This window comes from Copadichromis virginalis, linkage group LG20 (assembly GCF_057382275.1).
Source record: "Copadichromis virginalis isolate Kocher_CV1m ecotype Utaka linkage group LG20, C_Virginalis_male_GT1.1, whole genome shotgun sequence".
Taxonomy (NCBI): domain Eukaryota; kingdom Metazoa; phylum Chordata; class Actinopteri; order Cichliformes; family Cichlidae; genus Copadichromis; species Copadichromis virginalis.
Window position 1 is genome coordinate 32,941,327 of NC_140637.1, and position 13,421 is coordinate 32,954,747.

The 13,421-nt window shown below is 44.2% G+C and overlaps 1 protein-coding gene across 2 annotated transcripts in view; it reads left to right on the forward strand.

Moving 5' to 3' along the window:
* The window catches only part of snx21 (sorting nexin family member 21), a 39,980-nt gene extending 33,138 nt beyond the window's left edge, over positions 1–6,842 (forward strand). For both annotated transcript variants that reach the window (XM_085443632.1, XM_085443631.1), the window contains exon 6: positions 1,761–6,842. In XM_085443632.1, the coding sequence (XP_085299758.1) occupies positions 1,761–2,265 (505 nt within the window). In that variant the 3' untranslated portion in view covers positions 2,266–6,842. The remainder of the gene's footprint in view (positions 1–1,760) is intronic.
* The last annotated feature ends 6,579 nt before the right edge of the window (positions 6,843–13,421 follow it).

The window sequence follows — 13,421 nt, forward strand, 5'->3', positions numbered from 1 at the left end:
AAACTCCTCCGTTATCCCAAAATTGTCATTATTCTCATCCATTCTATACATCCAATTTCTTGCGCTTATCCGGGCCCGGGTCGCGGGGGCAGCAGAGAAGCCCAGACCTCCCTCTCCTCAGCCACCTCCTCCAGCTTATCCGGGGGAACACCAAGGCGTTCCCAGGCCAGCCGAGAGATATAATCTTTCCAGCGTGTCCTGGGTCTGCCCCGGGGCCTCCTCCCGGTGGGACATGCCCAGAACACCTCGCTCAGGAGGTGCCCAGGAGGTGCCCATCCTTGTCAGATGCCCGAACCACCTGAGCTGGCTCCTTTCGACTTGGAGCAGCAGCTGCTCTACTCTGAGCCCGTCCTGGATGGCTGAACTTCTCACCCTATCTCTAAGGGAGAGGCCAGCCACCCTTCGGAGGAAACCCATTTCCACCGCTTGTATCCGCGACCTCATTCTTTCGGTCACTACCCACAGCTCGTGACGATAGGTGAGGGTAGGGACGTAGATCAACCGGTAAATTGAGAGCTTCGCTTTTACACTCAGCTCCCTCTTCACTACGACGGACCGGTGCAGCGTCCGCATCACTCCAGCTGCAGCACCAATCCGTCTGTCGATCTCCCGCTCCCTTCTCCCATCACTCGTGAACAAGACCCGAGATACTTAAATTCCTCCACTTGGGGCAGGGTCACGTCCCAGACCCGGAGTGGGCACTCCACCCTTTTCTCTGGCTGAGGACCATGGCCTCAGATTTGGAGGTGCTGATTCTCATTCCCACTGCTTCACACTTGGCTGTGAACCTTTCCAAGGCAAGCTGGAGGCCCTCACCTGATGAAGCCAACAGGACCACATCATCTGCAAAAAGCAGAGATGAGATCCTGAGACCAACGAAGTGAAAGCCTTCCGCCAACTTGGCTACTCCTAGAAATTCTCATTTCTAGTCATTATTCCCATTGTTTAAAATTCAAAGCTGAGCGGTGTCTCTACTTTCGTCCAGTGCCAAAGAATACAACTCTGCTTTTTGGTTTAGCTCACTAGCTAAGTCTTCATCAGCTGGCTCAACACAGTGAGTCACTGTCCTGCGTGATAAGCTAATTTTTTTTCTAATTTGTTCAACATCCCTGGACGCACTCTTTGAGAAACTGCCCTTGCTGGTATTTGCTAATTTGAATGCCAGCAAACAACTTTGTGCTTGATTCTTGGATGGCACTTTGTCGGCTAAAAATGTTTTGCTGATTCTGCAAACTAGCTGCCGACCCCGTTCTTGCATTGACCGGTTGTTAGCATTATTAGCATGCTTGGTGGAAATGTGACAGCTGATGTTGTATTCACATCTAGACATGCATCCTTTGACTGAGGTGAAAAAGTATAAACACTCACACTCGATGTTTCTTTTCTTTTCTGAGCATGAGACCACAAATCACTGCGCCTAATGCGCCATCTGGTGGAACGCCAGGCATTACAGGACAAGGTCAAATGAATGCAGTCATAATTATCATCTGATTTGGGCAATTCTGTGCTAATCTTCGGCAGGCCAGATTAAAAAGACCAGGATGTGGCCCGCAGGCCGTAGGTAGCCCATCCTGCTTTAAGCAGAACTCTGTTAGTCCAGGACAGAACAGCGCACCTCAACATCTCCTTAGCTTGATGCTTATTTCTAAATGTACTGTAAGGATAATATTAGATTTTCTTGTGCATTTCTTGAGTTTCATTATTTATTGAGCGGTTTGCCACTGAGTGTTTCACTGTTCAGTTTGTCTTGTTTCGTTGAGGGCGGGACGTTACCAGGATGCCTTGGGTCCTCTGCTCAATGCCAAGAGACTGCAGCAGAAACTGGGATGGGCAAGTTTCTATGACAACCAGACTCAGGCCCCTCCTCCAACCTCCTCCCATTGGTTCTTCACCCTGGTGGGACTGTCGAGCTGTTTCCAGCAGGTGGACCAGCTGGAGGAGGCTCGAGATCACTGTGACCACGCCCTGCGTGTTCTCACCCCCACAGAAACTCAGACTAACACAGAGGATAAGCCCCTCCCACCTGACAATAAGCCCTTCCAACCGTTGGAGACATCGCGTCTGGATGACGACAGGCCACACCCCTTGCTGTTGCCGCTGTTACGAGTGATGGTTCGGCTGTCGTGGCAGACGGGAAAAGACAAGCGACAGTGGGAGGAGCTTCTGCAGCATCTGGAGGAGCGGTGGGTGGGGCTAGACAATCATCCAACCATCAAAGAATTTCTGGTTAAACACAACCTGCAGGATGGCGAGGGTGAGGGCTAAAGAGCGCGCACGCTGCAGAGGGCAATCAGTACGGTACGGGTCGAGTGTTAGAGCCACTGCAGGGGAAACAAAGCCGAGATTTTCAAAATAAAATCTGAATGTTTTGAGTAATTTTAGTTTTATTTCTAATAAAAAAAAAAGTTATTAAAGGGAAAAAAGTTTCACCCATAAAATCTGCTTTTTAATGTTGTGACGTTGGGCATTTTAATGTGGGATTGGAGGCAGCCTCAAGTGGCCGTTAGAGGAACTGCAGCTGTTCACACGAGTTTGGTTTCAGTAATAAAACCAAAAACATTGTTCTGAAAAAGAGTGATGTTAATGTAATGAAAGAGTAGGCCTCAGTAAATATCTGGTGGAAAGAAGCAAATCACAGAAGCTTGATTACAAAATGACGGAGCTGATGAGACTGAAGGACAGTTCACCTGAAACTCGGCCAGTTCAAAATCTCAGTTTTTATTCCCCCTGACAGCGGCTGTAATACTCTGAGTACTAATGGATCAGTCAAGGGTTCAGTCGTAATTTCAAAGCCTTAAACTAGTTCAGTGGTCTTTGTAGGTCCGATGCTTCACATGAGTTTTGTTCTTAACCGTGACTCCTCACAGGATTTCTAAAACAACAGCCTGTTATTCTACTTCAAGAGGAACTTCTACAATATTTAAGACTTTTCTTTTTCAAATAAATTTATTTTGAAAATTTGATCCAGTCGAAGAAAAAAAGTGTCCACATCACATTTTCAGAGTTACAATCAATGAAACTGCAGAAATGTTTCGTAGAAACGTGAGGAGCACAGATTAAGAACAAAGCTCCAAGAAGGAAGCAGAGGAAGGAGAAAAGGCTGCCTCAACAATCACGTTTCACTCTGTGACTCTGAGGAGGGAAAACACTTACAGTTTTAAAAGTCCTCTGACTTCCTACTAAAAGGTTTACTGATGATTAACAGTGTTACATATTGCAGCATTTAAAAGGGAGCAAACGGTGCCGAATGTAGAGACTCCGTGAATCTTGTGGACGATGCACGACGGGTTCAAGGCGCCTTTAAATGTTTCACAGCAGAAAACTTTGATTGTATTTGAGCTCTGATGAAAACCACAAGATGAGCGACACACGTGCAGAGCGCGTCCTGCAAAAACAAATGACAGTCAAACTTTAGTATCCATCTATAAATCGATATCGGTAAGTGAGGCGGGGCTTTCTACTCATGTTGAGCACTCAGAGGCTCCAGGCCTCATTCACCCAGTCACGCACACATTCATGCAGTGCTTTTATTCAACACTCAGCCATCCCATATTACTCTGCTTATCCACTCGCTCTCGTGTTCGGCTGCTGTGGCGTCGATCCGACTGTGCCTGTAAATAACAGTACTGTGGCGCACTGAGCTGAATTTATGTTACTGCAGTAAATGACTAGAATAGGTCTTTAGGTCATTTTAAATATATTTATATTCTTAAATGTTTTGTTCGTCATGTTTTATTTCAAATGGAGCCTTTCGCGTTCCTCGCACTGAGGAATTCAGCGTCAGACGCTGTCACACATCCCTGCTAATATATACGCCTGTTTCTCTTATTCCTGCATATAAATCAGTCACGTTCACCATATTATCAAACTGTGTCCGGTGTGGGTAAAGCTCACAGGGCTGAGCAGGTGGATCATATGGCTTAAGGCTGTTGCAGAGGCCCGGGCTTTAATCCATCCAGAGGCCTTTCACGGTTCCCCCCGTCCTTTCTCTGTTGTTGCAACACAATAAAAACTAAAATCACCAAAAATATACTTTAGAAAAACCCTTTTTTGGTTGCAGGGTTAAAAAATATAGGCACCACGTTATCTGAAGGTTCTGTTAATTGATGGCTGAACTTGACAGTTGAGCTGGATCCATGATCAGTGTCTCAAGTCAATTAAAAAATATATGCATGTTCAAAACAAGATCTGTGGCACACTAAGTGTACATTATTCAGACAGTGCTGCAGGTGAGCATCCTGCTAACTCATTTAGTGCTTTAAAAGGTTGATTGAATGAATTTGATAACATGTAAGGCCTTATTTATTTATTTTTTTAGAAAGAGTGAAAGTATTCAGTGCCTTTCTAGATTTTAACGAGGTTGTGATCCACCTGTGCACCAGGAATAAAGGGAATTGTGAGTGCAGGTCAAACAGGAGCTGCAGAAACTCCACAGCGCACCTGTAAAGACCTGAGCTGTGACACAGTCGCGCTCACACTGAGCCTGCTCTGTGTGTGTCTGCGTTATTTACTCTTTGTGAGAGAGCTTTCATTTCACAGCTGAGGAGTAAAGCGACTTACTTGCACGTGTTTTCCTCCACCTGCACCGTTTCCACCTGCAGTGGAAAATTTCAGCGGAAAGCTTTGCCTGCTGCCGGTGCGTCACATATTCAGCGGTTAAAGAGGCGTTAAATGAGAAACGCTGTTTATCTGGAGGAACACTTAGCGCCTCTCCTCCCCCCACACAGCTCTCACAGCTTCGCAGTCATTCGAAGTAAAATCTGCGTGCTTTTTACGTGGATACGGTTACTGTGGAGACCGGCCCGAGTGGACGGCCACACGAGACAAAAATAGACGCGAGGAGCTGGATTTACATCAGCAGGAGAAATGTCAGACAGGACTGATGGATGGAGAGGAAAACAGGTGATTAATAATGAGGGACTAAGCAAAGTTGCCAGCGCCGTGATTTTGGGGCTGAAGGTTGGACACTGCACACGTAGAGATTTATGCACTTACTGTGTCACCTGTCATGTAGAAAAGCTGCTGATTTGTCAGATGTGAGTGCTGCAGGATCACAGTACATGTTCAGTATTATGCAGAGTTCTGTTATATCCAGCTGTTCTGCCGCACTACAGAAACCCTGCAACGCTCTCAGCTTCACTTTCTCATCTAATCTGGTAAATGTCTGTCTGTGTGCAGCACTTTATGCTTCTCTTTATGCACTCAGGACCATCAACCCTGTGATGAGTGCAGGAGCAGCTCTGGCTCCTGAGCTCCCTCTATACTGAAGGTAGAGTCAGAGAGGCCACTGCAGAGGAAGCGTGTATACTGGAGACTATGCACAGTTAGGCAGTTTCTCACTTCAGTTGTGTTAGCTGTGACCGTTACACAGTAACTGTCAGCCTGCTCTGGTTTCATACACACCACAGTAACCACAGGGCATCGAGGGGGGTCAGTGCATTCACACCCCGACTGTGAAATACTGTCAGACGATGCTAGTGCTACAGAAGCATGTGCAGGGCGTCCTTCGGTCTCAGCGCGTCTTTGAACGTAGGGCCGCTCCTGCAACTAATGATGATCTGAGTAAACCTGAACCTAAGTGACTCATCAAAAAGCAAGAAAACACTTGGAACAGTTAAATCTGGTTTGATGTCCACACAGCTGAGCCGAGTGTTTTAGTGCATCGCTCTCTGATATTTCAGTTTGAGGAAATAAGTGTGTCAGAATAAAGTCCTGCAGGATGCTTCGTGGGGCTGTTGTCTGCCTTACTTTCCACCTCACATGTGTGCAGTTTCCCAGCACAGAAGGAGAAGAGTGGGTTGAACCAACTAATAACTCTAGTGCCGGACGTCCTTATTTTGAAGAGCTGTTCAGGGACGGCAGAGGAGTAAGTGATTTTAACCCACTTCTTACTTTCAGTTTAAGCAAAAAGGACTTTCTGAGAGGTTCAGCTGAGATTGTGGTTTGGGTTCAAATATGCTTCTTTGCTGCATTGAGGCTGCACAGTGCTTTAGATGAACACTGTGCAGCTGCAGGTTCTGCAGGATCTGACAGCTTCAGGGCATTACACAAAGCACCTTTCTCTCTGCTGATCTCACAGCTGATTGGTTTAGACCAAAAATGTGGAACGTGGTTTCCCCTCTCAGCCTCTGCAGCTCTCCATAGCTGCCAGCTGTCTGTTAATAACAGATGACATTATCGTTATTTTTATTTTTACATTACAAAGCCAGTCTGTGCAAAAAATATGAAAGTCCTCCACCCGGAGTACTAGTTTCTGGAAGGTCACACCTGATTTCTGTTTTCTTGTTTTTGTGTCTTTTAACCTGAGCTGCAGTTTGCAGTGAGAGCGTTTCTGTGTTTTGTGACACTGACGTGAAAATGAAAACAATCATTTGAGCTGTTAATCGCATGAAATGTGAAAAACTGCAGTTACTCTAAATGTGTCTCCTGCTCCTCGGCCAGCTTGATGAATTTTTATTTTAACGGTGTTATTTGGGCTAAAGCTGACGCAGACACGTCACAGATGTTTCTAATGGTTTGAAAATGCACTTGTTGTGTCAGATGTGCAGTTTTCAGTGCAGACTGTGTGTATCCCACTTTATGCAAGCGCAGAAACACGTGGAAGAAATCTGTGCGTGGGGAGGCTTAGCGTGGATCTTTTGGCCTTTGCAGCAGCACTTCATCGTAGAGCTTTATTCAAGTTTATTTTCTGGAATATGTTTGTTACAAACTGCAGATCATGCCTTTGTTTTTCTTCATGTGTGCATCTCTGAGATGATTCTATTCTACTTTATTATAGTAAGAAATGTGAAGATCTTGACAGTTGTATAAAATTATAATAAATATATATTTTTCTTTTACTAGATGATGTCTTGTTTTTATCTATATGCCCTGAAAGCAAACTGATGATGTTACCTACTGACCGAGTCTCCTATCAATCATTTCTTTAGGTGACCTAATGTAACGCGTTTCCAAAGAGCTTGTTGTCATATAACACATGTTTAGCTTCATCAGTTTGCTCGGGCACCCATAAATTTTCAGCGGGGTCAGGTGACTCTGGAGCAAAGTCTGACAGTCAGCACTCCTTTTCCTTCTTTGGGGTTCAAGTAGCTTTTCCTAGATAAGGTGTTTTAGGCTCCTTATGCTGGTGGGTTAAGAATCCTCCACAAAGATGTAAACCAGCGAGAGAAAGTATCCAGGAGTGATGGACAGGAGGTGAAATCTGGAGCCAAATAAACTTTTAAAACAACATTTTAACTTAAAAGGACAAGATTTCATTTGTTAAATGTTAAAATTAGACGAGAATTTCCACTGTTGATAAAAGGAGTTCAAGTGGATCAAAAACATTCGTTCGTGTGGAAAACGACACTGCTGCCAAATCAAAGACACTCTGGGCAACAAGAGCCTGGAAAGAAGGCTGTTACCTGAGGAGCAACACTGCACAACAAGCGAGTGTAGGTCTGCAGGGAGGTGGCGCAGAGGGTGGAGCAAGTCTCTGAAGGATGTGGTTGATGTCCTTTACCTGTAGAAACCTTCAGTCGAGCCTCGATCCAACATCGATGAAGCCTCTGTGACGCTGCACTCAGGTCTGCACAGTCAGCAGTTTGTCCTCATAACAGGTGAGCAACGGCTGCAGGTTCAATCGAGCTTCTATGAGTCAGGTAAATCCATTAGTTTCATAGGGGCGTGGCCAAACCACCGCTCCTTCCAGAAGATTTGTTGCAGTGGCCGCTCCGAATGCAGGTGAGTTTAATTCAGGTGTTCTCAGGCGTTTGGATCCTGCTGTAGGATTTCTTTGTTATCTAAGCCAGAGCTGTTGAATGCAGATCGCTGACACGGCAGACTAACATCTTTGAAATTACAAAGTAAAACATTTTGCTGTGGCTGTCGTCGTCGGTGACTCTACAGTGTGACGGGATGCGAGCAGGTGGGAGGGTTTCTGAGAACATGAGATGGGTGCGTTTGTGTTTGGCAAAATGAGATTCAAAGGCAAACACACAGGTCACAATATGAGCCTGACTGTGTGCTGAGCTCATCCTAATGTAGTCCAGGTGAGTGATTAGACGACGAAGAGCTAATCACTCACTCGCAGCTGAGGATGCAGCTAGAATTGGTAAGCAGCCACACCTCTGAGAGGACGCTCAAACAGGAAACCCGTCCACCGACACAGAGGTGGCGGGACGGCATCGAAGACACGCAGCGTTTCCTTTTGGGAGCTGATGCAGAGCACTTTAATCACAGTGACAAAGATCTCTGCCTCTGACGCACTTATTGCAGGATTCAGTCATACGTTACTTTAACAGCACGGTGTTAGCTTTATCTCAGTCTGCATACTCAGACACTCACTTTTTATTAGCCATAAACAAAATAAGTGAAATGAGGTTAGGGCTTGAAATTGTGAAACAATTTTCCAAAACAAACATTTAAATTTCAGATGTGTCAAAAATATTATGGCCTTGAGTTTGTCTTTATTCTACTTTAACCTATTGTCTCCCATATCTCCTCAAATATATCCAAAGTTTCCCGTAACGGTATGGAGAGTGTATGTAACCCATATGTGCAAAAAGTTTATTCTGCTGTTGGACCTTTGATGTCATCAGACACACAATATGGCCGTGACCACAGAAACCTTACACGCCTGATGTTTTAAACCTTGTGTCTGTGAGGGGCAGCCAATCAGAAGAAAGCTGTTTTAGGCAGATGAACTGAAAGGATGCACCAAAGCTCGATATAAGATATGCAAAGCTGCTTGGTTAGAGTCCAGGAGTAAATACGTGGAGCTGCACATGAACAGAGCGGGTCCCCTTTAACGATGGCGGCAGTGATGCCTCCTGATGACCAGCAGAGGTCGCCCTCTCTCAGCACATTTAGTCATGATGACGCAGTTGGCTTTGAGGTTCCTCAGATCCTCTGATGGAGGAGTTTGCTCAGTGTGAAGTACATCGCGGGCAGTTGTGTGTGGCAGCTGTGCGGGGGTGAAACAGTTGGACGGTGCAGAGCGTGCAGGAAACGGACCCGCTCTCAGATTCAGCCCAGGTGGCTCGCTGCTGCTTTTCTCTGCACAGCTGACGACTGTAAGCTGTAAATCAGGCCTGTGCGAAACATTACCATGGTGACAAGGCCAAGAGCTGAGAGCTCAGCTTCTGTGGAAACACCAGTTGCTATGGCAACGGTCAGAGCAGGAAAGAAGCGCCAACATGGCCGTCGATGGAAAGCGTCACGTCCGAACTCGGAGCGCGGTCACAGCTAGTTTTTTTTTCTTGCCTCGCAACGAATGAGGGGAAAATGAAAGAAATCTCAGTGACACCTGTGACTGTGTGAAGCTGAGCACTGGCTGTCATGGAAATAACTCATTTGGTACAGAAAGGGTTTCACTGGTCTGCTTCAGACTAAAGAGGCTCTTTGTGGTCAGTTTCCAATCCTCATGTTTGTCCCGGGACGAGAGCTGCTGATCCTCAGTGGGAAACAAATCATTTTAGCTCCCTTCCAGCTCCTGTAGTTCTACTCTGTTTCTGATTGGTTGCCCTTCATAAACGGAAGGTTTGAACAACAGGTCTGTGGGGCTTCTTCGCTCAAAGCTTTATGTTTTCATTCTAGAAATTCACAGTGTGGCTTTGCATTACTCACCGTTGGAAGAAATCCTTACTGTGCCTGTGAGCTGTGCTTGAAGACGGCACAAAGAAATGAGCTCATCGTGTTCAGCAAAGCTTGCTTGTAAAGCCTTGAGCTGAGCGTTTTCACCTTTGTTACTAACAGAGATGGGCAGTAATCCGATTACTTTTTTCAAGTAATGACTAAAGTAAGGGATTACTAATGCAAAAAGGTAATTAGATTACGGTTACTTTCCCGTGAGCACGCTGCGTTACTGCGTTACTAAAACCGTGATTTTTTTTTTTGCGAGAGTGTCTCATGACAGTGACGTAAGCGAGTGCGACATTTGTGGCAAAAGCTGTGTGCAGATCAACAATGGATCATATATCGAGTGCGGGAGAGAGTATGAGCGTGCAGCGTTGAAAGCGTGGAAGTTCTGACCTTCCTTTGAGTTTGATTCCGTAAAAAGTGACAAAAACATTAGCGTCCGCTGTTCGAAGAAAACTTCTTTTTACAGCGAAAAAACCGTAAACTTCACTGACATGACGGCTGTGACACACCTGCACCAGGGCAAACCTCCGCCTGCCTCACTCCTGCTTTACAGGTGAAAATAGAGCAACAGGACCGCTGAGTCTTTGATGTTATTTAGTTTCTGCTGTGTTTTACTTGCATCTATTTGAAAGACTGAGTGTAAACACAAAAAACTTTTATTTTATGTGCTGGAATGTGCAGAAAATAGGTTTAAATGTTAAATTAATTTCTTCCAGTCAGAGAATGTTGCAGATAATTTAATATTTGCTTGATGCATAAAGTTAAAAGATTAAAACTAATAAAACAAGTTTTAAAAAGAGACTTTTCCATTTGATTACATTTTATATGATGATTATGCAGAAAAAGTAGAATTGGGATTGATCTGTCGCTTCATTACCTATTCAGGGTGTAAATCGTGTTGTTAAAAAGTAACTAAGTAACTAATTGCTTTCAAAAATAAGTAATCAGTAAAGTAACAGGATTACTTTTGGGGGGAAGTAATCAGTAATTAGTTACTGATTACTTTTTCAAGTAACTTGACCAACACTGGTCACTAAAACCAGGTGTTACAGGTGAGACAGATCTGACAAACTACAGATCCCTGCTTGGTAATCACATGTTAAATACCCAGACATCGGGTCTTTGGTGCTGCTGTAGTAGGTTATGCTAAGGTCATTCCCATAGTGAAAAAGAGGGCCATCATAGGGTCTGACACTGGGTCCAAGCCCTGATTCAGTCAGGGTGCTGTTGCCTATCCTGTAGAGGTCTGTACATCCCCCCATGGTTTCCTCCATCCTCTTGAGACTCTGCTATGAGACAAAGCAGGCTTATCTATCTGTGTCAGAAAATAAGGAAAAGAGGAACAGGATGGAATCCAGTCTTCAAGTCTGACATCATTAGCCATGCCTGGGCCCAAACTCTGCTGCAGGGCCCTAAGTCTAACGATCACTGCGGCATCACAGAGTTAAAAACTGTCTAAATCGTTTCATCTGTAATAAAATGATCAGCGTTGCTGCTTTACCAGGTGTAACAATTAAGTTTAACATCCATGAAAACTGAATTTATGAAATTTAATGGAGTTAGAAGTTAGCAGGAAGTTAGCTCGCTAGTTTACACCTAAACATTTCATACCATGTTCTGACTGAGAGATTTCTGAAACAAATTCAAACGTACAGCTCTGCTATCACTTTGACATAAATGAAGACAGGAAGGTAAACAGCAGTGACGTTTGTAGGGTTACTGAAGTTGGGCTAGCTGGTATATAATGACGTGCTATGTGATTGCTAGCGACACAGCTACGTTAGCATAAACAGTGAAGCTGGAGGACGAAAACTAACTTTTTCCCACTGGATAAAAGTTAACATGAGGGTTCCCGATGGTTAGGGACAAATGCAATCGCATGGCAGGAAGCTGTAAACGGGCCAAACTTCAGTCAGGAGAACAACTGAGATAATCCATCCACAATACGAGGTTAGTCATTCATATACTGCTGCATGGGCTGGGCTGTAAGGTTTTAAAAACTAAGCTTTAAAATGATTAGCGGTAATAAAAACCTAGAGAGGCCGACTGTGATCACTGACTGTTTTTAGGGGCTTGTTGAGATTAAATAGAACAAGATACAAAACATTAAAGCATGTTAAAAACACAACAGCCTTATTAAATGCAGACTACTTTGGGCCCGGAAGCAGGATTCATCACGTCATCACTTAAAGATCGGATAGGTTCCCATTTAGGGAGAATTGCAAAACTCGTAACTCCTCCCACCTGCAACTCATCATAAGAAATTAGTTGTGTTTCTGTATTTGACTGCAAACATAAAGATGGGCAGCAGAGAGCAGGGTCCAGCTCATCAACATATCATCTAAACCTGGTTCGCCCCAGAGGAAAAGGCCACGTCCAAAACATTTGTCCACACTATTCACTTAAAACTTAAAGACACACAACTCACAACACGCATGTTTAAATGTTCACAGTTTACTGACATTTCTTTACAGGAGTTCTGGGTGATCGATCAAACCAGCAGAAATCTCTCACAGCTGCAACAGTTTCACAGACATCATGATTCAGATTTTCTGTCACATTTGTGAGGTCACAGGGTTCATGAAAACACAATCTGAAAAAATAATCGACACCGTCTCGTCAGTAGTTCATCACACATAAACTCGCTTCCTGACGTCACGCAGACACGACCTGAGCACCAGGCGTTACAGTGCAGTTGTGCAGAAGGATGCAGTCCCTCAGAATCAACCTGCCACAGACTGCAGTGAGAAGTTTGGCAACACGACCTCAGATTATTGCACACAAAATCGGCGAAGATGCATGAACAGATTCGCACAACCTGAAGAACATGAAGGGTCATTTACTCTCTAACCGCAATCCTCAAAATGTGCTGAAGCATACTTTGTGTTTAAAAGAATTCACCAATAGCCACTAAATAAACGGTCAAACATTTGTGGAAATTTGCTCATTTCTCTTTTCTTTTGAGACTGGAACCAGGACATCGCTAACAACCCTGAAACGACCTCTGAAGTTACCACGCTCATGGTTTCTTGATGGAACTGCTTTTTGTTCAGCGGTTACTGTCCGCTGCCTGTGGCACCATGGCGTCTGATCTAAAACCTGTCCTCGGTGACAAACATGGCTGACACTACGCGGAAGAGAAAAGAATTAAAACCACAAATTTCTAATTTACATGCTCGTCTGTGTTTGGAGTTTTCTAGTAACTCCTAACTTCTAATCTAGAAGCTTAACGTGTCCGATCATCCCATGCTGAAAACAGATGGCTCAACGTCTGTGTTCATTTTGTTAATTTTGACAAAAACTAGATTGAAATTTATTGACACTTTTGTTGATGAATAGTGACTACATGTTGTGCAGCGGAGTTAGACGTGCACAGTTTGATCTGGGGGGCGGGATTACGCTCACATGCTCCGACAACATGTCAAAGCTTGGGAGGAAGAGAAGAGTAAATTTAACGCTTCGTAAACTGTGTGCAGCAACTTTTACATTTTTACACTTTATATTTTAGTCAACTTCAGATTTAGTCTAAGATGATCCAATAATGTTTAGTCGACTAAAACTAGACTAAGTAAAGGACAAGTCTTCACTGTCAAAGGTAAGTACAAAAATCTTACACTGGTTATAGTTACATAATTAAACCTGTGGTTTTAATTTCACAGTCAAAGCAGGAATATTTATTTCTGTTATTTGCCACTTTGTTACATATGTATGTAACGAAGATTTCACGACTGAAATTAAAACCACGGATCAACATTATGTAACTATAACCAGTGTAAGATTTTTGTACTTACCTTTGACAG